Genomic DNA, 25,042 nt, shown 5'->3' with positions numbered 1-25,042 from the left:
ATGTTGGCCGGGCGGAGACTTTAGATCTGGGAGCCCAGGGAAACCTCGCTGGGAAGATGTTTTTGTGCCACCTGATGGATGCAAGGGAATGAGCCCTGCCCGTATTTAGGGGAAGAGTAACTCAGGAAGAGACAGCAGGTAGTGTAAAGAATGCATGTAGGGAAAAATCTGAAAAATAAGCAGCAAATTGCTAGTGGTGGGCTATCTGTGGCCAGTGGGCTTAGGTACGGGCTCTTCACTTTTTAAATGACACGATATAAATTGTAAAATGGAAAAAAAAAACCCCATAAGCACGTATTCCTTTTATAACTGAACCCATTTGTTATTTAAAAAGAAAGATCTTGGAGGCTGTCTGGGTGGGGTTTCTGTTCATAGTTCATGGCTCAGAGGAGAGAATGAGCGCGTAAACACATTACCGCGGAACCTCGGAGAATCTAGGAGCAAGAAAAGGAGCGAACCGGCAAGACTTTTTTTTTTTCTTGTTTTTATTTTATTTTATTTTTTTTTACAGATGGAAGAAATTGTTGAGAAATTCTATCATGTAATTAAACATTTTAAAGTGAATAGTTCAGTGGCATTTAGTATATTCTCATTATTCCGAATCACCACCCTGAAAAGGAAATCCTGTTCCCATCAGGCAGTTGCTTCCCTCACCTCCCGGCAAACGTGAATCTGCATTTTGTCTCTATTAAGTTACTTATTTTGGGTAGCCAAGAGACTGGAACAGCCATCGGTGGGTGAATGGATAAAGGAATTGCACTGCGCATCCTTACAAAGGAATACTACTCAGCTGTAAAAAGGAACAAAGTGCTGGGACGCACAGAAACATGACGCTGAATGAAGGACACCAGACACACACACAAAGTCACATTGTATAATCCCATGATGAGAGTAGGTGTTGATGGCCTCCAGTGAAGGGAAGAGACCGAGACTTACATCGGTAAAAAGGACCAGGAAAGGCTTATAATACTCGTCGCTGCAATTGTAGTAAAAACAATAATTAAAAAAAATTTTTTTTAATGTTTATTTATTTTTGAGAGAGACGGAGACAGAATGCGAGTGGGCTAGGGGCAGAGAGAGAGGGAGACACAGAATCGGAAGCAGGCTCCAGGCTCCGAGCTGTCCGCACAGAGCCCGACGCGGGGCTCGAACTCATGAGCCGTGAGATCATGACCCGAGCCGAAGTCGGACGCTTAACCGACTGAGCCACCCAGGTGCCCCTACGGTAAAAATAATAATTTAAGCATCGATTGCATGATCACAATGAGATGCACCCCATCTTCTGCTTTTGCAAACATGTTTTCTTAATATTAAATTCCATTGCAGGAACCAGAGTAAATTGTAACTAAACACTCAACATTTATTGAGCACGTACTGCAATGCCAGGTCCTGTTCTAAGTGTATTGTCCGTGTCCACTCATTCTGTTCTCACACAGCCCTATGAGGTAGGCACTACATTTTGTATTTTATGGATGAGGAAACTGAGGCTCAGAGAAGGAAGATAAATCTCCAAACCACGTCTGACTCCCAAACCCTTCTCTCTGTGCCCCTCCTCCCCTCCTTCTCTCAAAATAAATAAACTTAAAAAAATGACACATCACACCTATTTGGTGTTGGGTTTTTAATTTTCTCTTCATCTGATTTTCCTGGTGACATAATGAATCTTTTTTTTTTTTTTTTCTGTCTCTACCCCAGATGTGAAATGTAGATCTTTACAAATGTCGCAGAGAGTGTTAATACTTGACGCTGGGTTTCCTTGCTCTGCCCCAGGCTTGTACTGTCTGGGGTGGATGTGAAATTAAACTTCACCGCTTGTCGCTGGCCGCGGTGCTGAAAACATCCCGGGCAGTACCCAGAGTTGCCCTTGTTAATGCGTCCTCACCACTAGAGTCTCGAGCTGATCAGCTCGTGTAACGCCCTTTCCTAGGCTTGATTTTTGGTTGGTACTGTGCGTTGGAGACTTTGAACCCCGTGTCTGAGAACTGCAGACTCTTTGGGTTATTGGAGGTTAAAATTTTCATTAATCTAACCCACTTGGGATGGGTTTCTGAGGGCATGGATTAGCATGCAATAGTTGATCGTTACTACGTTAAATGGTGGCAGTTGGGACGCAGGTGAGGTCTAATCCATTGGTCTCATCCATATGGTTAAGGCCCCAGGTGTGCCCCAAGTCCAGTTTTCAAGTGAAGACAAAACTATCCCCCTTCTAATAAGGGTAAGCAGTTGAGTGGTCTTTGGGGACCACCAGCTTACAAGCATGGATCTTGGGGTGAGCCCTTAGCTCTTCCGGTATAGCCTGTGTGATCTTGAGCAATTTATTTAACCTCCCTGAGCCTTGATCTCCCTATCTGGAAAATGGGGCTTGCAACAGAACCCACCTTGTAGAATTGTTGCAAGGAATTAACTGAAACGAGTGTAAAATGCTTAGCACGATGTCTGCCCAGTGAAGCGCTCGATAAACAGCAGCTGTAATTATGGTTGTTGTGCCTGTTAATGGCCCCATAATAGTTTATCATATCGCCGAGTTAAATGGTGGCATTTGTTTAGCGAAGCAAGGAATATGTCCTAAACCCATACATCGAGCACCCTGGTACCCCCCGCTCTTTTCCTGGTAATTGTGATGAGCACGGAACGAACACAAAAATAAGGTCCCTTTGGCTTCTCCACACAAGTTCAACTGCTTGGTTGACTCACTGAAATATCCGTTTCCTCAGAACATCAGGCAGACCCCGTCATAGAGAAAAGGTCTTGACGAGTTAACAAACCCGATTTGATTTTCACAACCACCACAGGAGGCTGGGAATGAGATAGGGATGGGGCTTCACAAAGAGAAGAGTGAACGACTTAGACATTCTGCAAGGTCTTGCTAAGGGGCTGGAACCCTCAGCCAGGCCTACACTTTGCAGATTGATTTTCCTTGATGTTCTGGAGCTCCTGTTAGCAGACGCAGCCCTTCTTCCCTGGGAAGAATCACTTGGTCATTTTCAGTGTCACACGCAGCCCCTTGCTGGGGCCTCTGTGGGTCCTGATCAAATTGTGGGCGGAGCTTTGTGTATCTGCCCTTGCCTGCAGGGCTGTTTGCTGTCCTGACTTCCACAAGCATTTCAGGAGCCAGCTTTTCCTCCCATCAGGGATGCTTCTCTCCTTTCATCTCCTCTCCCCACATTCTCTCCCCCCCCCCCACCAGCCACCCGCCCCGCCCGCCTTGGCCTCTTCGGCTGGCTGGCTGATTATTCTGGATCCCGCTGACACAGGTGCTTTCTCCCCGAACCAATCGGGGAGCAGGAAGGCTCAGCGCAGCGAGCAGAGGCATTGCTCACCGCAGCTGTGAGTTAGAACCCAGGCTTTCTAAATTGGGAGGATCGGGCACGACTTGGGGTTGGGCTGAGAAAACCTCACCTCCCCCTGCCTGGACTACCTTTGACTTCTGCCTGGGGCAAGGCATCTGCTCCCGTGCCGAGAGCCCAGAACCCCATCTTTGTGTCTGCATGCCAACCACATCAGTGCATATTTCAAGAAGCTGATCGTGTGCCTAACGTGCCCATCGAGACTTGGCATGCAATGAAGTGGGGGGAGAGATGCAAAGACCAGGACCTACCCACCTTTCCTTCCTCATACAGGTGTTTATTGAGCACCTACTATAAAACAGATGCTCTCTTAGGTGCTGAGAACCAAGCCGTGAGCAAAGTAGACAAAAATCTCTGCTGCCATTGAGTCTAGTAAGGCAGACAAACGGTGAACAAGATAAAGAAGGCAAACGGAGCAGATGTTTGACTGGGGACCGGGGCCAAGGTGGGGGGGGGGGGAAGCAGGGCAAGGGGGTTAAGTCCTCAGTGGGAATGCAGCCTTTGAGGAAAGACCTGAAAGAAGTGAGGGAGGGAACCATTTGGGTCTGTGGGGAAAGCCTATTCCAGGAGAGAGGACAGCAGGTACAAAGGTCCTGCGGTGGAACGTGGCTGGTGTTTGGGGAACACGGAGGAGGGCCACTGTGGCTGCAGCTGGCGGAACAAGGGGAGATGGAAGGAGATGAGAGCGGGGAGGTGATGCGGGCAGGTCATGCGGGGTCTGCTCTTCTTCTGAGTGAGATGGGGGCCGTGGGAACGCTGTGAGTCCTTCCATGTCAGTTAAGCTGGAGTTTTCTTTGTTGCATGCTTGTCCCATTTCAGTGCTGCTGTTCTCTCTTCAAGATCTTGGGTTTCTTACCGGCTCCCCTAGCCTGGGTGAGAGCGGAAGGCTGGTCCAGGACTCCTGAACTCTCCTCCTGGGGTCAGGAAGTGGAGGAGAAAGAGGAGCCCCCACCTCTTTGGGGATGACTCAGAACCACAGTTACCTTTCCCCTCCCACCTCTGAAATAGATCTAGGGCAGCATTTCCCAAACTTCGGTGTGCACACAGACCCCCCCCCCCCCCCCCCCCCGCCGCTGAAGGTCTTGCTAAAATGCAGCTTCTGACTCAGCAGGTCAGCGAGGGGCCCGAGACTTTGCGTTCCTGAAGGAGGCAGCCGGTGAGGGTATAAGGTCAGCGTCGCGGGGTCCCTTCTGGGGCAGGTCTGTGGACGTTGGTGGGGCCTGTGTGTGCGTGGAGGGGGAAGGAGGTAACACCTGATACCCAGTACTGCCACGTTGGACGAGAAATAAGAAACAGAAGTAAGGTAGGAGCGGGCAGCCTCCTCCTCTTCTCCCCCATGCTGACTAAGGCTTCATCACCATACCCAGAGGGCCCCGGGTCTGAAATCCAGGCGACACTGGGCAATTGAAACCCTGAGAACGCAGCCCAGAAAGATGCTGCTTGCTGCCAGTCTTCTGGGACTCTTCCTGGAACCTCAGCTCAAGTCTGATGGAAAGGAAGTCACATCCCAGCTGTTAAGGGGCAGGAGGCCACGTACCCCCTCCCCCCCTCCCCGCCAGGAGGGAGCCGGCAGCTCCGTGCCGAAGCGGGCAAGGAGCTAGTTGGCGGGGAAGGGAAGGGAAATCATCAGATTCAAATCATGGCTTCAGAAGCCTCAGCGAGGGGAGGCCAGGGAAGGGCTTGGCGTTGCTTCTCTGTATACAAATATTGTCTCTTATTTTCTGGGCTGCAGGGTGAGGCAGAATGGAGTATTTGTGCAACACAGCCCAGCTTTGTTCTCTGTGCTCCTAATGACTGTCAGCTCGGAGGCAGGAAGCCAATCAGAGGCGCTCGTCGGCAGGGCCGGCTTTTGTTGGCTCCCCAAATTGCCCTGAGTGTCAGATTTGCTTTTCAGAGTGTGCACGGAGCGCAGCTCAGCCGCTGTGAGCTGGAGGCAAAGGCCGAGGCTGGTGACAAAGAAGGCCTGGTTTTCCTGGTTTACTTAGACTCTTGCTCTCGGGTTGTCTGTTTCAGACTTTCTTCTCCCCACCTGGAAAGTGAGTCCAGCCTATAAGATCCCTTGGTTTGATGGAGCTCCCCAAATGCCAGACCTAACTTCAGGGCCCAAAGAGGGAACGAGGCAAGTTAAGCTTCCAACATAGAAAACTGGGAGGAGCCCAGCGGTTTCATGTGACCAACCTCACCAACACCTGCTCTTTGATCCTTCTGCAGAACAGTGGGTTTCCGTGTTCCTGGGGGACACTTGGCACTATCTGGAGATCATTTTTGGTTGTCATAGCTGGAGAGGGGGGGATGCTCCTGGCATCCGGTGGGTGGAGGCCAGGGCTCTACTCATCGCCCTGCAGTGAACCGCAGGTAGGGGAGCTCTGCTCCAGAGTAACCGACGACACCCTATGGCTTTCCCCACGACGTCCGTTTCCTTACACGTGACCCGCTTGTAACCCCCTTCTCAGAGATTGGTCAGGGGTGCCTCTGTGGGTCTGGCATGAGGCGGGGAGGGAGACGAGACATCCCGGCTCACCCCCTGATCAGCAGATCAGGCCTTAATGTGAACAGAGCAGGACAGACCCTCCCCAAGTACAGACGCTCCAGCGGGACTCTGGCGGCCTCGTCAACCCAGAGGAGCGTCCCCGCGATGCAGGAAGGAGTTTGGGCCTGGACTGTTTGTACCTCTGGAAATAGCCGCGTGGACTACCCCTTCCCTATGTCAGATCTTGAAAGGTCGGCTTCCCAGAGGCCTGCCCTGACCACCACATTGGTTTTGGTTTTTTTTTGTATCGAGGTGAAATTCACATGACCGTATTAACCATTTTTAAGTGACGAATTCAGTGGCATTTAGTACGTTCGTAGTGTTTCTTGGACACGATCTGTCTAGTTCCAAACTAGCTTTTGGCAACCACCGGTCTACTTCCTGACTCCATCGATTTGCCCGTTCTGGACGTTTTCCTTGCGCAAAATCATACCCCGCGCGGTCTCTTGCGTCTGGCTTCTTTCACACCGCATTTGCGTTTTTGAGGTCCGTCCACACTGTGGCGTGTATTACCACTTCATTTTTCTGGCGGAGTAATATTCCGCTGCGGGGACAGAGCACGCTGTGTTCGCCCGCTCCTCCACCGAGGGACGTGGGGGTTGTTGCCACCTCTTGGCCCTTGAGAGTATTGCTGCCATGAGTGTGCCTTTCGGTGCCCTGTTTGCCATCCCCCGGGGTGTGTCCCCAGGATATATATCGCTGGATCGTACGGTAATTCTGTATATATATTTTTTGAGGAACCACCAAACGGTTGTCTCTAAAAAGCCTGCACCACTCTACGTTCCCAACAGCAATGCACAGAAGTTCCAGTTTCGCACATCCTTGCCAACACTTACTGATTTCTGTTCTGTTTTGTTTTGTTTTGTTTTGTTTTTTCCTCTAGTGGCTATGGAGCAGTATTTCATTGCGTTTAGATTGGCAGTTCCCTAACAGCTGAGGATATTGAGTATCTTTTTGTGTGCTGATTGGCTATTTAAATATCTTCTTTGGAGAAATATCTATTCAGGCCACTTGCCCATTATTTAATGGGACTGTTTGTCTTTTTGTTGTTGAGTTGTGATTGTTCTTTATATATTCTGGATACCAGACCCTTATCACAGATATGATTTGCAAGTATTTTCTCTCATTCTGTGCATCGCCTTTTCACTTTCTTGATAATGGCCTTTGATGCACAAAAGTTTTTAATTTTGATGAAGTCTGGTTTATCTGTATTTTCTTTTGTTAACTCACGCTTTCGGTGTCAGACCTGACTACTGTAATTTTTTTGGGGGGTGTATTTATTTATTTTGAGAGAGAGAGACAATGCAAGCAGGGGAGGTGGCAGAGAGGGAGGGAGAGAGAAAACCCCAAGCAGGCTCCATGCTGTCAGCACAGAGCCCGACACAGGGCTCGATCCCATGAACCGTGAGATCATGACCTGAGCCGAGATCAAGAATCCGATGCTTAACTGACTGAGCCACTCAGGTGCCCCAAGGGCAGAGATTTTTGTCTGTTTGGCTATAAGGTGTGTCCCCACTGCCCAGAACAGGGCTTGGCACCCAGTGGGTGCTGAATTAATATTTTTTCGTTGGATGTTGGAGGTGCGGTAGAGGAATCACGTCTGCGTTTTTCTCACAAACTTACCTGCTGGGTTTTTAGAGCAGTGAAACTACTCCGTAGGACATCTCACGGTGGATACGTCTCATTGTATACTTGTCCAGACCTCCTGAATGCTGGGCGCCGAGAGTGAACCGTGACGTAAGCTCTGGACTTGGGGTGATAGTGATGCCTCACTGTGAGTGTATTGAGTGTAACAAATGCTCTGTGCTGGTGTGTGTGGGGGGGGGTGTTGAGAATGGGGGAGGGGGCAGGGGGTGTATGGGGACCCCCCTGACCCTCTGCCGAGTTTTGCTGTGCACCTGAACAAGTTGGAAGGATTTTCCTTAATTCCTCCGTACTCCCTTTGAATATATGATTTTAGCCACCATCATAGCAAACTGCATTGTCCTTGCCCTGGAGCAGCACCTGCCTGACGATGACAAGACCCCCATGTCTGAACGACTGGTGAGTGATGTCTCCCTGTCTTGAGGGGGTCTCTCTTTCGCTTGAGAGGCAAGTTGCTGTGGCCGTGGGAGCAGAGGGCAGAGCGGGCTCTCGGACTTGGAGTCAGGAGCTGGACCGTGAGCCTCCCACCTGGGACCCCTAAATTCGTGAACACCGATAATCTGGGGAGCAAGATGCCTTCACTCCTCACCCCCCAGACCTGAAAAACCTGGTGCCAGCCAGGAGGGCAGCGGGTGACGGATGTCCACGCTGGCCACAGGAACGTCGTATGAGAAACAAAATTCTTGTGACAAAGATCGACTGTATGTGGAAATGGAGAGAACGGTACAATGAACCCCTCCATGAACCCATCACCCAGATCCACAGTTGTCAAGATTTTGCCTTATTCGTGTCCTCTGTCCCCTTTTATTTCATCGGTTTTGTCTTTTCTGGCCAATATATATATATATATATATATATATATATATATATATATATACACGCACACGTACGTATATATATACACGTGCGTGTGTGTATATATGTATATATACATATATATATTTTATTTTTTTTAACGTTTATTTATCTTTGAGAGACAGAGAGAGACAGAGCACAAGTGGGGGAGGGGCAGAGAGAGGGAGACCCAGAATCCGAAGCAGGCTTCAGGCTCCGAGCCGTCAGCACAGAGCCTCATGTGGGGCTCAAACTCAAAAACCATGAGATCATGACCTGAGCTGAAGTTGCACGCTTAATCGACTGAGCCACCCAGGCACCTCTCCTGGCCAAAATATTTTAAGGCAAATCCCAGACAACTTGTCAATTCATTGAAGTCTTGCATTGCTAAAAATATGGGCATTTTCTTACATTACCACAGTGACATTTTTACACCCAACGTGATTTACAGTGGTTCCTTGGAATCATCTAAGACCAGTCAGGAATCGAATTTTCGCGATCGTCTCAGAAATAGCATTTTGCAGTTGGTTTGTTCAAACCAGGATCCAAGCGGGGACTCGATTTTGTAACATCGCTTAAGCCTTTTAATCTAAAGCCATTATTTTTTTCCCTCCTACCCTTGACTTATTGCAGAAACTAGTCTGGTTGCCCTAAGGAACGTCCCACATTCTGATGTTAGCCTGGTTGTTTGTGTATGATGTCATTTGGCTTTGTTCTTCTGTCCTCTGTGTTTCCTATCATGGATGCCAGCTCTGGGGGTTAAAAAAAAAAAAAAAGTTACTCATTTGGTAACTCTGCGGAGCTGTAAACTAGCACCAAGATCCTTCTCGATCCCCTTACCCATCCCCAAGCCCGCTGGTTCCTCTCCTGGCATTCCCACAGTGCAGTGAAAGAGACTTCTTTCCTTTCTGTCACCTTTTCAGAACCACCGTAATGACTCAAGGGTAGGTAGGGGGATGTAAGAATCCACTCATTCCTAATCCACAAAGTATGGATGGGTCTCAAGACATCTAAATTTTAATAGTTATGAATTATCATGTGTATTCTAAAAAATATCACTAACCCGGCAAACCTATGATTTCAGGACTTTTTTTTTTTTTTTTTTTTGGTTTTGCTTAAGATGAAGCTAAGCAAAAAGAGTCAATTGGAAAAATAGGAAGCAAATGGTAGCCTGGCAAGGAGATATGGAAAGAATCGTGAAGGCAAAATGCAAGGGATTGAAGCTTGAGAAACTTCGTAACAAATTGGAAAACATCCGTGTAGGGGCTCTGATGGAGCCGAGATTATAGCTTAATTTCAAAGGTTATAGACTATCAGCTGGAAGCCAGAACGGGGGCTGGTAGCCAGGGCACTGGCCATTTGCCAGCAAATACAGAAGTATTATTCCAATATTTTCACAACCTGAACAGCTGTGCTGGTGCATACCAGCTGAGAACCATCACGAATGTCAGATTTGGGAGTGAGGTTGGTGTACAGGGTCCAACCTTAAAGGTGTTGAGTGATGCGTGTGACAAACATTCCAAACCAGTCCTTTCCTGTAGAATTTTCTGCACAGTGTGGCTGAGACGCTGAATGTCTTGTGATTTCATTTAAATTAATTAAAAGTTAGGGAGGCCTGGGCGGTTGAGTCGGTTAAGCGTCCGACTTCGGCTCAGGCCGTGATCTCACGGTCCGTGAGTTCGAGCCCCGCGTCGGGCTCTGTGCTGACGGCTCAGAGCCTGGAGCCTGTTTCGGATTCTGTGTCTCCCTCTCTCTCTGTTCCTCCTCCCCACCCCCTCCCCCCCCCAACCTCGCGCTCTGTCCCTGACTTTCTCTCTCAAAAATAAATAAACATTAAAAAAAATAATACAAAAAAAATAAACTCCTGTGACCAGTGGCTGTCAGCACAGGTCCGAGCAAGCAATTCTGTTTGGCCAAGTGATAGGTGAGGCTGGCCGAAGGGAAAGAAGGAGGGTGCCTTCTCCATGCTTCGGCTTCCCTTGCAAGAGCCTTCAGGCAAGACAACTCCAAGCAGGTTGCATTGGGGGACAGTGAGTGCAGGGGTGGGGTAGGAGAGGTGAGGGAAAACGGGTAGAGGTCTCCGGGTGGGCGGGGTCCCTGATCAGCCCACCCTCTGCCCAGCCAAAGACCTTGACCTTGACCTTCTCTCCCTTCCAGGATGACACAGAACCATACTTCATTGGAATTTTTTGTTTCGAGGCCGGCATTAAAATCATCGCCCTCGGGTTTGCCTTCCATAAAGGCTCTTACTTAAGGAATGGTTGGAATGTCATGGACTTCGTGGTGGTGCTAACAGGGTAAGTGTCGGATGCTGTGCCTCTTAGAATTATCTCGAACTAAGAAGACTTGGGACCCATAACGGTTGGCGTGTCAGGCTGGGCTCAGGAAGGGCTGAGTCCCCGTGTTCTTCTTCGATATGCGTCTAGAGCCTTCTCGCACCCACCTCTGGAGCCTGGCTGCCTGCGACAGCAGATGCTTTCGGCTACAGTTAGAATTAGGGCTTAGGGGGAGCTGACAGCTTCCAAAGAGCTTTACGTGCGTTCTCATTCAATCTTCTCGACGACCCAACGAATCAGGAAATCTTAATACTCCCCTGTGACCACAGGGAGAGCCGAAGCGCAGATATGAACTGTCCTAAGACCACCTAGCTAGCGGAACTGGAATTTGAACCAGAACTCGAGTTTTTAACAGTTGCGCGCACGTGGTCCTTCTGCCTCACTTAGCGACGCCTTTCTTCCGAGGCGGTCTTTATTTCCAGCCGGTAAATGTCTGTGGAGGACTTCTGGGGGCAACGGTTTGTGGTAGAACTGTGGAGAAAACCAGTCTAGGTAAGGTACAGTGACTGCCTCCGAAGGGTTTTCAGACCTGCGTATAGCGCACCGTGGTTGAAAGGTGACTGTGTATACGCTTTCCTCCAGGGACCGTCTGTGAGGCGACACGACCTGTTACGACAGCAACAGAAAAACAAAACAAAACTGGGTAATGTCTTACACACGGCGGACGTTTATTTCTCACTGAAGGTCCCAAGTGGTTGGTCCCTGTCGGCAGGGCTCTGTCCTCCAAGCAGGGATTGAGGGAACCCAGGCCCTGGCCACGCTGAGGCTCCTCATTGTTGGCCCACATCTTCCAAGGGCTCTGTGCTTCTCTGCGTCACGGCACAGATGAGAAACAAGCAGGGACAGGGGTACTCGGGAGGTTTTATGGGCCCGGCACCTGCCTCTTCCTTTCGTATTCTTTCGGCTAGAATTTATTCGCGGGACACACATGACTGCAGGGGAAGCCGGGAAACATCAGACTGCGCTTAGGAGGAAAGGGAGACTGATTTGGTGGGGAGCCAGTCAGTCTCTGTCGTGGACCCAAAAGTCCTGTATTAGATGCCGACGTAGGCAATGCTGTTTCATGAGAATTTCTGGCCTGTCGGCCCACCCAGTCCTCTCCTCAAGCTGAGACTGGCTCTTGTCCTCCAAGACCCCTATTCACCGCTGTCCTCTGTGGGGTCACCCGTCTTCTCTGTGGGGTCACCGCTGTCCTCTGTGGGATCACCGCTGTCCTCTGTGGGGTCACCGCTGTCCTCTGTGGGGTCACCACTGTCCTCTGTGGGGTCACTGCTGTCCTCTGTGGGGTCACCGCTGTCCTCTGTGGGGTCACCCCTCTTCTCTGTGGGGTCACCCTTCTCCTCTGTGGGGTCATCATTCTCCTCTGTGGGGCCACCCCCCTTCTCTGTGGGGTCACCCCTCTCCTCTGTGGGGTCACCCCCATTCTCTGTGGGGTCACCCCTCTCCTCTATGGAGTCACCCCTCTCCTCTGTGGGGTCACCCCTCTTCCCTGTGGGGTCACCCCTCTCCTCTGTGGGGTCACTGCTGTCCTCTGTGGGGTCACCACTGTCCTCTGTGGGGTCACTGCTCCCCTCTGTAGGGTCACGCCTCTTCTCTGTGGGGTCACCCCTCTTCCCTGTGGGGTCACCCCTCTCCTCTGTGGGGTCACACCTCTCCTCTGTGGAGTCACCCCTCTCCTCTGTGGGGTCACCTCTCTTCTCTGTGGGGTCACCTCTCTCCTCTGTGGGGTCACCCCCATTCTCTGTGGGGTCACCCCTCTCCTCTGTGGGGTCACCCCCATTCTCTGTGGGGTCACCCCTCTCCTCTATGGAGTCACCCCTCTCCTCTGTGGGGTCACCCCTCTCCTCTGTGGGGTCACCCTTCTCCTCTGTGGGGTCATCATTCTCCTCTGTGGGGTCATGCCTCTCCTGTGGGGTCACCCCTCTCCTCTGTGGGGTCACCCCTCTCCTCTGTGAGGTCACCCCCATTCTCTGTGGGGTCACCCCTCTCCTCTATGGAGTCACCCCTCTCCTCTGTGGGGTCACCCTTCTCCTCTGTGGGGTCATCATTCTCCTCTGTGGGGTCACCCCTCTCCTCTATGGGGTCACCCCTCTCCTCTATGGAGTCACCCCTCTCCTCTGTGGGGTCACCCCTTTTCTCTGTGGGGTCACCCCTCTCCTCTATGGGGTCACCCCTCTCCTCTGTGGGGTCACCCCTCTTCTCTGTGGGGCCACCCCTCTCCTCTGTGGGGTCACCCCCCTTCTCGGTGGGGTCACCCCTCTCCTCTGTGGGGTCATCGCTCTCATCTGTGGGGTCATGGTTCTCTTCTAAGATAATATTCCTCCTCTGGGCTCTGCTGCTGTTCCAGATCCCGTCTTTCCTGGCAGATGTCACGGCTCTCAGCACCCATGCTGCGATGGCTGGGCTCCTGCAATTCAGGTTTTGAGCACGTTTGTTGTTTCCGAGCAATGTTGCTTTTCCCAAAAGGAGCCTTGTGATATTGGGCTGTTTCAGTAGAGGCGTTCGGATGTGAGTGGTCTGTTAGGAGGACCTGGGCTAGCCCTGGTGGGCCTGAGTGCTCACTGAGGGACCTCTGTTGGCTGTGCCCACGGTCCCGTGGCTTGGGACTTTGACAGGGTCCAGGGAGATGTTACGGCGTGGGGCACCTTTTTCATAGCTTACTAGGAAATCCATCTGTGCATCCTAATAGCTGACTTTGTTGTTGTTGTTGTTGAATATTCAGATATTCAAAAGGTAGAGAATAACACCACAGATACTCACGTATGCAAATAATCATTCGATGAGTATGTTTTGTGCACCTGTTACACACCAGGCTCTGGGACACAGCAGTGAACAAACAGATAAAAGTCCCTCCTTGTGTGCAACAGATGGCCAATGGTGAAGGAAGACTAAGTGAATGAATGAGTGAATGAATGAAATATCTAGCGTGTTAGATGGCAGGGAGGGCTACAGAGAAAAAATAAATCAGAGAAAGGATAGGATGTGTTATGGGCAGGAGGGCCGGAAACCGGGGAAGGCTTCACGGGGAGGGCAGTATTTGAATGAACAGCTGAAGCTGGTGAGTGAATGAGCCTTGAGGATGGCTGAAGGAGGAAAGTGCCGGGCAGAGGGAATAGCACATGCAAAGGCCCTGGGGCTGGGCTGGGTAAGTCCCCTGCATTCTCTTCCCTGGCCTCGTGACTTTATCTTCCCCATCCAGAAGCACTTTCTGAGTTTTGTGTCTATATGTATTTGCCCTTTTGTACACGTATAAGAACATAAAAAATAGGGGCGCCTGGGTGGCTCAGTTGGTTGTGTCCAACTCTCGATCTCAGCTCAGGTCTTGATCTCAGGGTTGTGAGTCCGAGCCCCACGTTGGGTTCTGTGCTGGGCATAAAGCCTGCTTTAAAAAAAAAAAAAGAATATGAGACATAGGTAGCACCTGTTCTACGTTGTGACCACATAAGAAAATATACATAGTGCTGTTTTTGCGCTGTTTTAAATTTCTCCGTAAATGTGTCCTTCTCCAGCCTTCCCTCTGCACTCCACACGAGATTAATCTGATTGACAAGGTCTCGTTCGTCTGTTTTCACTGCTGCACAGTATTCTCCAGTATGAATATCCTACCATGTATTTATCTATTTGGGTTGTTTCCAGCTTTGGGCTATTTTGAACCAAGCTGTCCCTTCATTCTCGCCAGTGGATTTCTCTAGGGCGTATACCTGGGAGTGGAATTGCTGAGTCGTGGACCCTGTGTATCCTCAGCTTCACGAGGCATTGGCAAATGGCTCTGCAAAGTGGTTGTGCCAATTTATGCTTCCCTGGGGGCTGACTTTGGCTGGCAGGGGCTGGCTCGACCTTGCTGGCAGGGAAAAAGCCTTAAAAATCCCTGGTGTTTCATAACACGGTTCTTGGAACATCTAAAGAAGCTCACATACCATTGAGCGCCTAGTACGTCTCAGTAAGTGGTCATTAAGTTGAGAGGCGGCTGTTTGATAAGGTAGTTAGCCACTTGGGTGTGGGTCTTTGTGACAACAAGGTGACCTTTTTCCCCCCTAGTTTTTGCCATCTGCTAAGACTCTAGAGGAGAAATTCTTCATCCGGACCATCTTCGGATGGATAGGCCCTAAGGATGCAAGTCTGTAGTTGGAACTAATGGGATCCACGAGCCCTCTGAAATTGCACGCAAAAATTATGTGTGCGTGTATAGTTTTCTGGCCTGTGGTTTTCATTAGATTCCCAGGGCGTCCTGCTCCTAACACCACCAGGAGCCACTATTCTGTTCCTTTCTCACACCTTTCCTTTCCCTCTCTATTTCCCCTGCCTTCCTCTCTCTTGCTCGTCTGTCTGTTGCTTCTCCAGCAGTCAGCCATCCTTTCTTATTGTCTAGTGGTTCTGTCTCTTGCAAATCAAGCACGCAGCTCAAATTTCATTACTTCAAATTCCAAGGGGCTGTTTAGTCTCCTGTTGGGCTGTAAGCATGGAACAGAGAGCGGGGACTAAAAACCCCGCAGACCCAGCTTTCTTTGCAATGCCACGCCAGGCAAATGCAGTACCCTCTTAGTTCCCCATTCCAGGGGGAGGGGACCCGAGTGCATTAATCTGACGCTGGGACAACAGTGGCTTTAATAAGCACTATCTGATTAACTCATTGTCTTCTCACATTTCTAAGTAGACTGCAGCATTAAAACACCATTCATTTTTCATGGATTAAGAAGGTTTTTGCCTTCTTCTTGTGTAGTTTGGCAGAAAATATCTTCCCCGTGGAGTTTGGTCTGTTCTGTGGAGTTCAAGGCCCCAGAGACATTCTAACTTTGTAATTTTGTCAACCCCCATTTGAAGTGTGCTTCTATTGTATTTGAAGGTCCAATCATTAAATTGAAACTGTGTAAGAGGAAAATTTCAGAAGCTTGGCTATATTTCTGAGATGACAGAGCTTTTACTGTAACGCTTAAATATATATAGACATCTAGGAGGTCAAGTAATACAAGGGTGTGTGTTAACAAAAGAGACTTACCAGGGTAGGGATGAAGACAATTGTTTTTACGTTCACAGGCTTAGCACTGTACCTGGCATAGATGTTTAGCAAAATAAATGGCTGGCAAGTGGGAACACTTCTGAGAATCAGAGGGTTCTGGGAAATGCACTAAGCTGTTTATGAAGCTGGGGACCGTGGCATTGATAGTCAAACAGTCCAGGAATCTATGACAGATACTCTGACATCAGATAAGGCATGGGACAGATGAGCTCTGGGTCCTTGCCAACCCTGACATTTTTGACTCTGTAAAGATGGGGGTTCTTTTCTGGAAGGTCCTATGAACTGCCCCAGGCTTTGGGCAGTTTCACTGGGGCTCAAAATTGAGAAAAATACCCAAGTGCTCAGGGACCATCAGGAAAGGACATTGGCTTTGGTTTCATAGCATCACTGAATTTGGGGACTCCATGAACTCTGGCGGGTCCAAACCCTTTATTTCACTCATAAGGGAGTTAAGACACCAAGAGGCTAAGTAATTTGCCCAAAGTCACACTGAGATGGTGGCAAATCAGGAAACTTCCAGAAGCAGAAGGTATGTTCAGGTCAAGGAGCCAAGAACCCCAGTTTGGGGGCAGTGGGAGTGGTGTAGATGATTAATGTCACTCCTGAGGTTCTGCCATCAGAGCTCTGCCTTTTTCCTCCTTCTGCCCCCAAGTGCCCAGCCTGTGGCCCTTTCCCAGAGAGACAGAAAGCGAGCCTCCAAAAAGTAATCCTAGCTTCTCCTTATACAGCTGAAGAAACTAGGGCCCAGAGGGGTCAAAATGACTTGACCCAGACTCACACACCGCACACTGTCTTTCCTTTTTGATTAATGTAGCAAATGCATGTTACCACTCTTTACTTTCTCCTCCTTCTCCCACCTCCTATGTTGCTGTTCTGAGTTGCCTGAAAATAAAAACAGCATTCTAAACACAACAACAGTAAGACACAATCAGCACTCCCGAGACCAGCTAACAAACAGCTCCCATAAATACCAGCTGCGTTTTGTTTTAATGTCCCCTAATTTCTCCCCCAGTGGGTCAGTCACCCTTGGTGTCCGAAGGAGTCCCTCCTGTGGCACAAGTGCTTTTTATCACTCGGAGTTTTAGCATTGAGAGAGCGTTGATCTTTTTTATTGTTCAAAGCATTTGGTCGTCATGGTATTTGCTGAACCAGTGTTCCACCGGGAACAGCCTCATGTCCTAGCGGTAGGAGCTAGTTTCTCCGTCTTATAATAATAGTGACAGAGATAGTAACGATGCGGGCTGCCATGATTAAGCACTTGCTGTGTGCTCTCACCGTAGTAACAATTTTATGTGCATTACCACATTTCAGTTCCACGAGCCTTTTGTAGAGATGAACCTGAGGCTCAGGGAGGGTCAGCTGCTTGCAAGGGGTCCCACAGCTAGTAGAGGGTAGGTTGGATCTCAGCCACTCTACTGGGACAGTGACCTAAGACTAGGATGACCCTCGCCCGACTTAAGTTCAAAGAGCTATATACAGCCCAGTATCCTTATGAACATAATACCTGTTGTTAATAGCAATGGCAACATTGACAAATTAGAACTTAGAAGGCACTTACAACATGATATACTGTACTTGCATATATGCTCAGTTAATCCTTACAACCCTCTGAATGAAGTATCATTATTGCCCCCAACTTTGCAGATGAAGAAACTAAGGCTCCAAGAGATTAAACACCTTGCCCAGTTCACCCACCTCGAAAGTGGTAGATCCAAGATTTGAACTCAGGTGGGTCTGGAACCAGGATCCATTTTCTCGAGTCCTACATTGTTTCTTTAAAGTCAGGTTTTCCAGGGAAGTCAGGAACACCTTTGCTTTTCTTCCCCATCTTGGACTCCACTGTAGCAAGGAAAAAAAAAATGGGCAAAAGAGGTTTCCAGAAATGGGAGAGTGGCATAGGCTAATGGTTAAGTCCTGGGCTTCAGAGTCGGAGGGATCTCTGTGATGAGATGATGAACTCGAGAATGTGCGTGGATCTCTCTAAACCTCAGTTTTCTCACCTGGAAAGAGGGGGAGTAGTGATAGGGTCTGCCTTCTTGGGCTGTGGTGGGGCTTGGAGAAGGCAACATTGTGACAGACACCGTGAACTGAGCCCCTGGACCATTCCATGGTCTCCATAAATGGGAGTTGATTAACTGAAGGGAGAAAATTAAAACCAATTCCTCTGGAGGTGTGTGGTAAATACTGGAAACGCCCCACTCCTTATTCGTCCCACTCACCTCCAAGTGTACCCGTGGTGGTCGGGTCCTGGGCAAGCTCACTTCTTTGTACCTCCAAGGGCAAGCTCACCTCCAACACGTGTTGTACCTCCAACACGCTCATCTTTCTACGTCTCTGTTGGAGGGTCCCCTCCAGCACCACAGGAGTTTGTTGGGTCCACGTGACAGACGTCTAACACCCCCCCAGGAGCAGACCGTAACCAGCGAGAGAGGGAGTCAGTGTATAAATATCCTGGCTTCTCCATTGCTCAGTGAGAAGACTCGGAGGTGTTCTACAACCTCTCAAACGGCCCTCCACAGGATTGAATCGTAGTGGCTCACAGTGACAGCCATTCATCAGTGCCCCCTTTGCTGACTTCTTGCTTTCTAGTTCATCCCTTGTAATTCCGTGGATCATCTGCCCAAAGTCCTTGTCTTGAAGCAGTAGTTTGAAGCCTTAGCGAGTAAGAGATTTCAGCACCATGGACAGCGCACCGACCTGCTAAAGGAGGTAAAGTCCTTCTTTTCTCCCTCTGTCCCTGACTGGAGTGGGGAGGGACTGAGCCAGGACCAGCTGGCTAGGTGACATTGCTCCGTACTGAGCTTCTTGGCCACTTTCCCTGTGTGGCTGGAGAAGACCTGGCCGTCCATCTCCGAGCAGGTTTCGGGGCTGATCGAGGTCTTGTCTTCTTGAATTGCTATAACGAACACCAGCTTGCCTCCACAGAGGCCTCTGGCCACTGCCTCTACAGTTTGCAGGGTTAAATGACTCCTATCTTCTCACCAGGGCACGGAGGTGGCTGCCTGTAGGGCAGAGGAAATCTCGGCTGAACGGGAAGCAAGTGGGTGCCTGGGGCTCAGGCAGAGGCTGGCCAAGTGAGAGACGCTGTGTTTTGCTTTATGCAGGGAGGAGGTACAGACACGGAAGGTGCTATGTTGTGACAGAGGTTGTAGAGACTGGAAAATCTCTTTTCTCGCTGGGGAGGACCTGGGCTTGACCCAGAGATGACAGGTCCTCCCCCCTTCAGTGAGGTTGTGTAGTGGAATGGCTGAGGTGTGGGAGGACGGGGTCTAGGAAAATGAATGCCCCGTTTGTCTTGACTTCTCCGGCTATAATAAGCCCCTTGATGATGTCAGCCAGTCTCAAAGGTGTAAATACCTTCTGTACTGATGTTCCCCAGACTTCAGGCTTCTGCCCGGAGCTCTCTCGCAGTCCCCACGTGGGGAGGAGTCCACAGGCATCTCACACTCAGGATGTTCAAAACTGAATTCCTGTGCATCCTTCTCATATCTCCCTTCCTATCTTTTCATATCATTGGATGGCAGCTCCATCCTTCCAGAAGCTCTGGCTAAAACTCTTGACACCTCCTCCCTCATGGTCAATCCTGCTGCAAAATTCAGGAGGTTCTGTCTTCTTCCACCCCCCGCTGCCCCCACCTGGGCTAAGCCTTCATCATCTCTCAGCAGGCTGGTGGTAGCAGCCTCCGCCCGGGTCTCTCTGCTTCTGCCCTCCTCCCCCCGCAGCCCGTCATCAACACAAGCAGCCAGAAGGATCCTTTTAACACATAACTTAGATCCAATCACTCTTCTGCTCACGTTTTTCTCTTGGTTCCTGTCTCATTCAGTGTAAAAGCCAAAGTCCTCACCACGGCCCACAAGGATCTGCGTGATCTGCCCCCATCACCTCCCACCCTCATCGGCTCCCACCCTTGCACACCTGACACCAGCTGCCCCGAGCTCCTCACTGCTCCTTGAACACTTCAGGCCAGTCTCCACCTCAGGGCCTTTGCATTTGCCGTTCTTATGCCTGGCATCCTCTTCTCAATCCATTTCCTCATCTTTAAGACTTTACACCAATATCCCCTGGCCCCTTATCTACAATCCCAACACTTCAAACACTCCCCGTCCTCTCTCTTCTCTTCAGTTGTTTTTCTATGCCCTTGTCCCTTGCCGGCAAACTCGATATTCTACTTCCTTATTTTCTGCCTGTCTCCTCCACTAGGTAGGCTCCCCGAGGACAGAGATTTGGTTTCTTCTGCTCATGGTTCTCTTCCCCCGTGCCTAGCATAGTGCCCGGCACACAGTAGGCACCCACTGTTTTTGGCAGAATGACTGAATCGGTGGTACCTGTAACCTGCCAATGTTGAGGGAACTTCCGGTAAGCTGAGGCACAGAAGCCCCTTCCCAAATGCCCTTGCATCTCGGCTGGTCTGGATCAGACGGTGCCGTTTTGGAGGGCAGTTGGAATGTCAGCGTAACTATTCCGTGTGCTGTGGCTAGAATGAGTCTGTCTACTTACTGTCTGTGGTCCTGCCCCGGGAGTTACAGTGTGTCGTATGCGTTGAGTTCTCAATGGACTCCAACTCCTTTGGAATCAGCTTTGATAGCTACTGTGCGCTGATAAAATGGCACACGTATGAACAGGTTCGTACGGACGAGCGGGGGTCTGAGCAGGGCTGTGTTCTCAGGCCTACTGTGTATGGTTGTGCAGGTTGCACACTGAACCAGACAGCTGGAGTATATTTCCTAAGTGTGTAGCTCCTCTGTGGGCAAACTTCTTTCGGAGACATCCCAGACTAAAAAGGATCAGAGACTTCATGCCCAGGAGTCCCCTCCACCCTAAGAAGCTTTGGTTTGGGGAGTCAAGGGGGTGCTAAAGAGACATGGTCGGTGCTTACGGTCATGGGTCGTTTTGATATTGCTGTTCACAGGCGTCTTTGGAGGCCGCCCAGAGAATTTCAGGACAGGAACTCTGGCATCAGGAACAGAGGCAGGGAGGAAGCCTAAGACTCTCAAAGTCCAGCGCTGGCCGGTGCTGCTTTTCTTTGCTGCATGTTGGAATCCCAAGGATGTTAAGTAGAACCATTATAAGATTGGGTAGACAGGAGGGATCAGCCTGAGAGGTCTTTGTCAAACTGGACTGATGAGTTTTGATCCACAGGAAATAGCCCTGGATGTTTCCAAAGCGGAAACCGCAAAGTGCGTAGCAGAAGTGCATCTTATGCGAATCTGACTTTACACAAAATCATTGTTATGTAATTGGCACACATCTAAAAAGAAACCGGGTGAATACAATAACGAAAGAGTGAGGTCATCTCTTTTTTTTTTTTTTTTTACCACTAAAATTTTTTTGTTATAAAATAAAATCAGCAAACCACCGTAACGCAAGTTCATTGTTGTAAAACACTCTTGTAACCACCGTTCACATCAAGAAATAGACCTTTGGCCACCCGGAAGTTTCCATGTGTCCCGTCCCCGTGACAGCCAATAGTGAGGTCATTTCTACCTGCTTGCATTTAGTGAGTTTTTCCCAAGGAATGAGCATGATACGTGTTCTTCCTAGAACCCAGTATATCAGTTAGGAATGCTTTTCTCTTCAAATAACAGAAGAGACATCTAGAAGGGGCTTTAATATTAAGTAGACGTTTTTGTTACCTGACAGAAATATCCACAAACCTGTGGACCGGGATTCGTTGAGTGGCTCAGGGATGTCCTTCCACCTTCCTGGGTGAGTCGAATTTTGACCTCATGATTTCTTGCCCCAGGGTGGCAAAGTGGCTGCCACATCGCCTCCTCTCAAAGCTTCATTCAAAGGCAGGAAAGTAATGACTGGGAGAGAAAACTCTCACTGGAGGGTTCTTCTTTATCTAGGAGAAACAAGTCTTGGCCAGAAGTTCCCAGCAGACCTCCCTCTGCGTCCGATTGGCTATTCTTGGGTCGCGTGACCACTTCCGGCTTCCTGGCAGGCCAGAAACATGAGCGTCCGGCATTTTTGCCACTTTATAGGAGGCACTTTATAGTTCTGCTTGTAGGAAAGATGAGAGAGGGAAGTGGCTGTTGGGACAGTTAGCAGTATCTGTCACATGTAACATACCCTTCACATTCTTTTATGTCACATATTACCGTACACATCATAACATGCTTATTACCGTCCGGACTTAAATATACAAAACTACGTATGTTGTACTTTATGGATGATTTGAAGGTTTGTCAAGGGTATTTTTGGTATATGCAATTTTTCCTCTGTGCACTGACTTCAGAACCAGAACTTAACTCTCCCAGGTAAGATAGGACATCACTTTGAGGATGTGGGTTCAAATCCTGGCTCTCCCTCTCAGAGAATGGGTGACTTTGGGCAAATGGTTTACTCATCTGTTACATAAGGCTCAGATTAGGACTTCCCTCATCGGGTTGAGGTAAAGATTAGATGGATAATTCTTAGCACATAGTAGGGGCTCAATAAAATATAGTCAAGAGGAGGGAGAGTGGGAGGAGGCTTCCTGTGATGGAGTAGGTCCTACAGTGGAGATGATTCCATGTCTGGGATGATTTGGGATGTCAAGGGAAATAGGAAGGAAAGGGTGGACTTAAGGGCTCCTTCTCAGAAAAAAAGAACATTCCAGAACAAAATAACCAACTAATTATTGACGAGTATAGTGGTAGTGCCATTGCAGGGGCACAGGGCGCTTCTAGTGTGAGAACTTATTTCAGACATGCGGAGGTCGCTGCAAGACATCAAAGTGGAAATGTCACTTAGATAGATGTAGATATGGTTAGAGCTTGACGGGCCTGTCGGAGAAGGCTGGAAAGTGCCTGAGCTCTGTAGGTGTGGTGGTGTAACGGACAGGGACACAGGGTCAGGGAAGCACCCACACTTGGGGGCCAGAGGGAGGAAGAAGATCAGGGAAGGAAATGATGCAGTGGGCAGGTGGTTAGGAAGAGAGACGAGCCACCGTCAGCCACGTGAGTTGCAGCTCAAGAGTGGAGAACGCCTTCGGGGCTTTGTAATTCAGAGGAAAAGAGGGAATTTTTTTTAAATTATTATTATTTTTTTTCAGCGTTTATTTATTTTTGGGACAGAGAGAGACAGAGCATGAACGGGGGAGGAGCAGAGAGAGAGAGGGAGACACAGAATCGGAAACAGGCTCCAGGCTCTGAGCCATCAGCCCAGAGCCCGACGCGGGGCTCGAACTCCCGGACCGCGAGATCGTGACCTGGCTGAAGTCGGACGCTTAACCGACTGCGCCACCCAGGCGCCCCTTAAATTATTTTTTTTTAACGTTTATTTATTTTTGGGACAGAGAGAGACAGAGCATGAACGGGGGAGGGGCAGAGAGAGAGAGGGAGACACAGAATCAGAAGCAGGCTCCAGGCTCTGAGCCGTCAGCCCAGAACCCGACGCGGGGCTCGAACTCACGGACCGCGAGATCGTGACCTGAGCCGAAGTCGGACGCTTCACCGACTGAGCCACCCAGGCGCCCTGAAAAGAGGGACTTTAAAAGGGTTGTCCACAGGGGCGCCTGGGTGACTTAGTCAGTTAAGCATCCGACCCTTGATTTCGGCTCAGGTCATGATCTTGAGGTTCGCGAGTTCGAGCCCCGCATCGGGGTCCGTGCTGAGCCTGCTTGGGATTCTTTCTGTTTCCCTTTCTCTCTCCCCGTCTCTCTCTCTGCCCCTCCCCTGCTCATGCGGTGTCTCTGTCTCTCTCAAAACAAATAATAAATAAACTGAAAAAAAATTTTTTTAAAGCGTTGTCCATAGAGGGGAGGCAGATGTATGAAACTTTCGTGGCCAAGTTCTAATTGAAAAGAAAAGGAAGGAGGAAAAAAACCTTGGGTAGTTCCTACCATACTGTGCCAGGGGCTGACGGGTTGGGTGATCTCATCTGGGGACGAGCTTGATTTCCTGGGTCTTTTTCCCCTCCTTTACAATTTTTTTTTTTTAAATCAGAAGAGCGAAATGGTGGGGCATGTTTAGAAAGATGAAGAAAACGGGCATTACGCAGTATTATGTATCTCTTCCTAAATAAAAGTCTAGTTACGTCATACCAAAACATCTGGACAGATCTTGACGAAATGTGGAGGGTACATCTGGGGTGGCTTTACTTGGTGATACGCAGGAAATTCACGCGAGAGGCTGTGTCTCGTCGCCCTAGGATGTGATCCACCCGAGCAGCAGAAATTGTGGTTCAACCCTGCGTGACTTCTCGGGAGTGATACGTCTGATGTATTTTGGTTTCAGATGTCAGTCCTACGTGGAAAGATACTCGGGCAGCAGAGCCTTCGGGCCGCAACCCGGCTTTGCAGCCCAGCTCCTCCTTGTGTGGTGGTGGTTAGGGCCACGGGCTTTGGAGTCCGAACAGGTTCAGGACGCAGCTCCGTTTCCCAGGTGCTGTGACCTTGGGGCCGGTGACTGTGCCTCCCTGAATCTGAGCCTTCTCAGCTGGAAAGCAGCAACGCTAACACTCCCCAGCTTGCAGACTCGTTTCCGAGGTTGAATGAGCTGATGTCTGACACGTGGTGGGGTGAGTGGCTGGATGGCATTTCCCGAGGGATGGTTTGGAGGAGAGAGGTGCTTTGGCGCTTCCTGGGGCCTCCACTTCCTCATCTGTGAAATGGGGATCATAGTTGGACCTACCTCCAGAGGTCGGATGCCGTGAGATCCTGCACGTAGAGTACTCAGAACCTGGCACAGAGTAAGTGCTCAGTGCCGTTGGCTATTGTAACGCTAATAACTATAATCATAATGATGATGATAATTGTGGCTGCTTCTCCAGGCCTGGTTCCACAGACCCGTTAGTTCTGGGGAGAGCCCCCCTTTGTGCGCGGTGCTCCTGGATCACAGGACTCCGGACTCCCAAACTGAAGGTGGCAGGAAGGGGCAGTCGTCCACCCCCGACCCCTGGGTAAATCAGGGCGTGTGATTCAAACTGCACCAGCCAAACGCTCCCCGACCCAGGACGTTTCAGACACGAAGGGATGGTTCCGGAGTCCTTCGTGGCAGCCTGCTGCAGGGGGAGTCGTTGGTCTGGCTGCGCTGTCCCTGCCCGCCGTCCGAGTCCCCTCCCCTGGACGCTGGCTGGTTATCTGCGCTTCCTCAGAATAATCCCCTTTACGCCTAAGACAGACGGCCGGTTTCCGGTGTTTGCAATCCAGAACTCAAAACTGACGCTGGGACCAAGATTTGAGGGCCAGGACCTTGTTTGCAGATCCCAGGAAGCACAGATGGAGAGGAGAGGGGGAAGACCGCGAAGAGAAGGCAGCCAGTAAAGGTCGCGTTGGTGCACAGCTCAGTGCCGTTGGCGGCTTGCGCTTGCTTTTTCTCTCTGGGCAACTTTGGGAGGCAAGTAGCAGACG

General features: G+C 49.9%; 1 protein-coding gene across 3 annotated transcripts in view; it reads left to right on the top strand.

Moving 5' to 3' along the window:
- CACNA1A (calcium voltage-gated channel subunit alpha1 A) overlaps positions 1-25,042 on the top strand; it is a 211,479-nt gene that overhangs the window by 29,883 nt on the left and 156,554 nt on the right. For all 3 annotated transcript variants that reach the window (XM_047094938.1, XM_047094939.1, XM_047094940.1), the window contains exons 2-3: positions 7,815-7,920; positions 10,513-10,652. In XM_047094938.1, coding sequence (XP_046950894.1) covers positions 7,815-7,920; positions 10,513-10,652 — 246 coding nt within the window. The remainder of the gene's footprint in view (positions 1-7,814; positions 7,921-10,512; positions 10,653-25,042) is intronic.

The sequence above is a fragment of the Lynx rufus genome, unplaced genomic scaffold (assembly GCF_022079265.1).
Source record: "Lynx rufus isolate CCGP_SWC_20201006 ecotype Redwood Valley unplaced genomic scaffold, mLynRuf1.p SCAF_4, whole genome shotgun sequence".
NCBI lineage: Eukaryota > Metazoa > Chordata > Mammalia > Carnivora > Felidae > Lynx > Lynx rufus.
The sequence above is the reverse complement of the archived record's forward strand: the minus strand, read 5'-3'. Positions and strand labels throughout refer to the sequence as shown.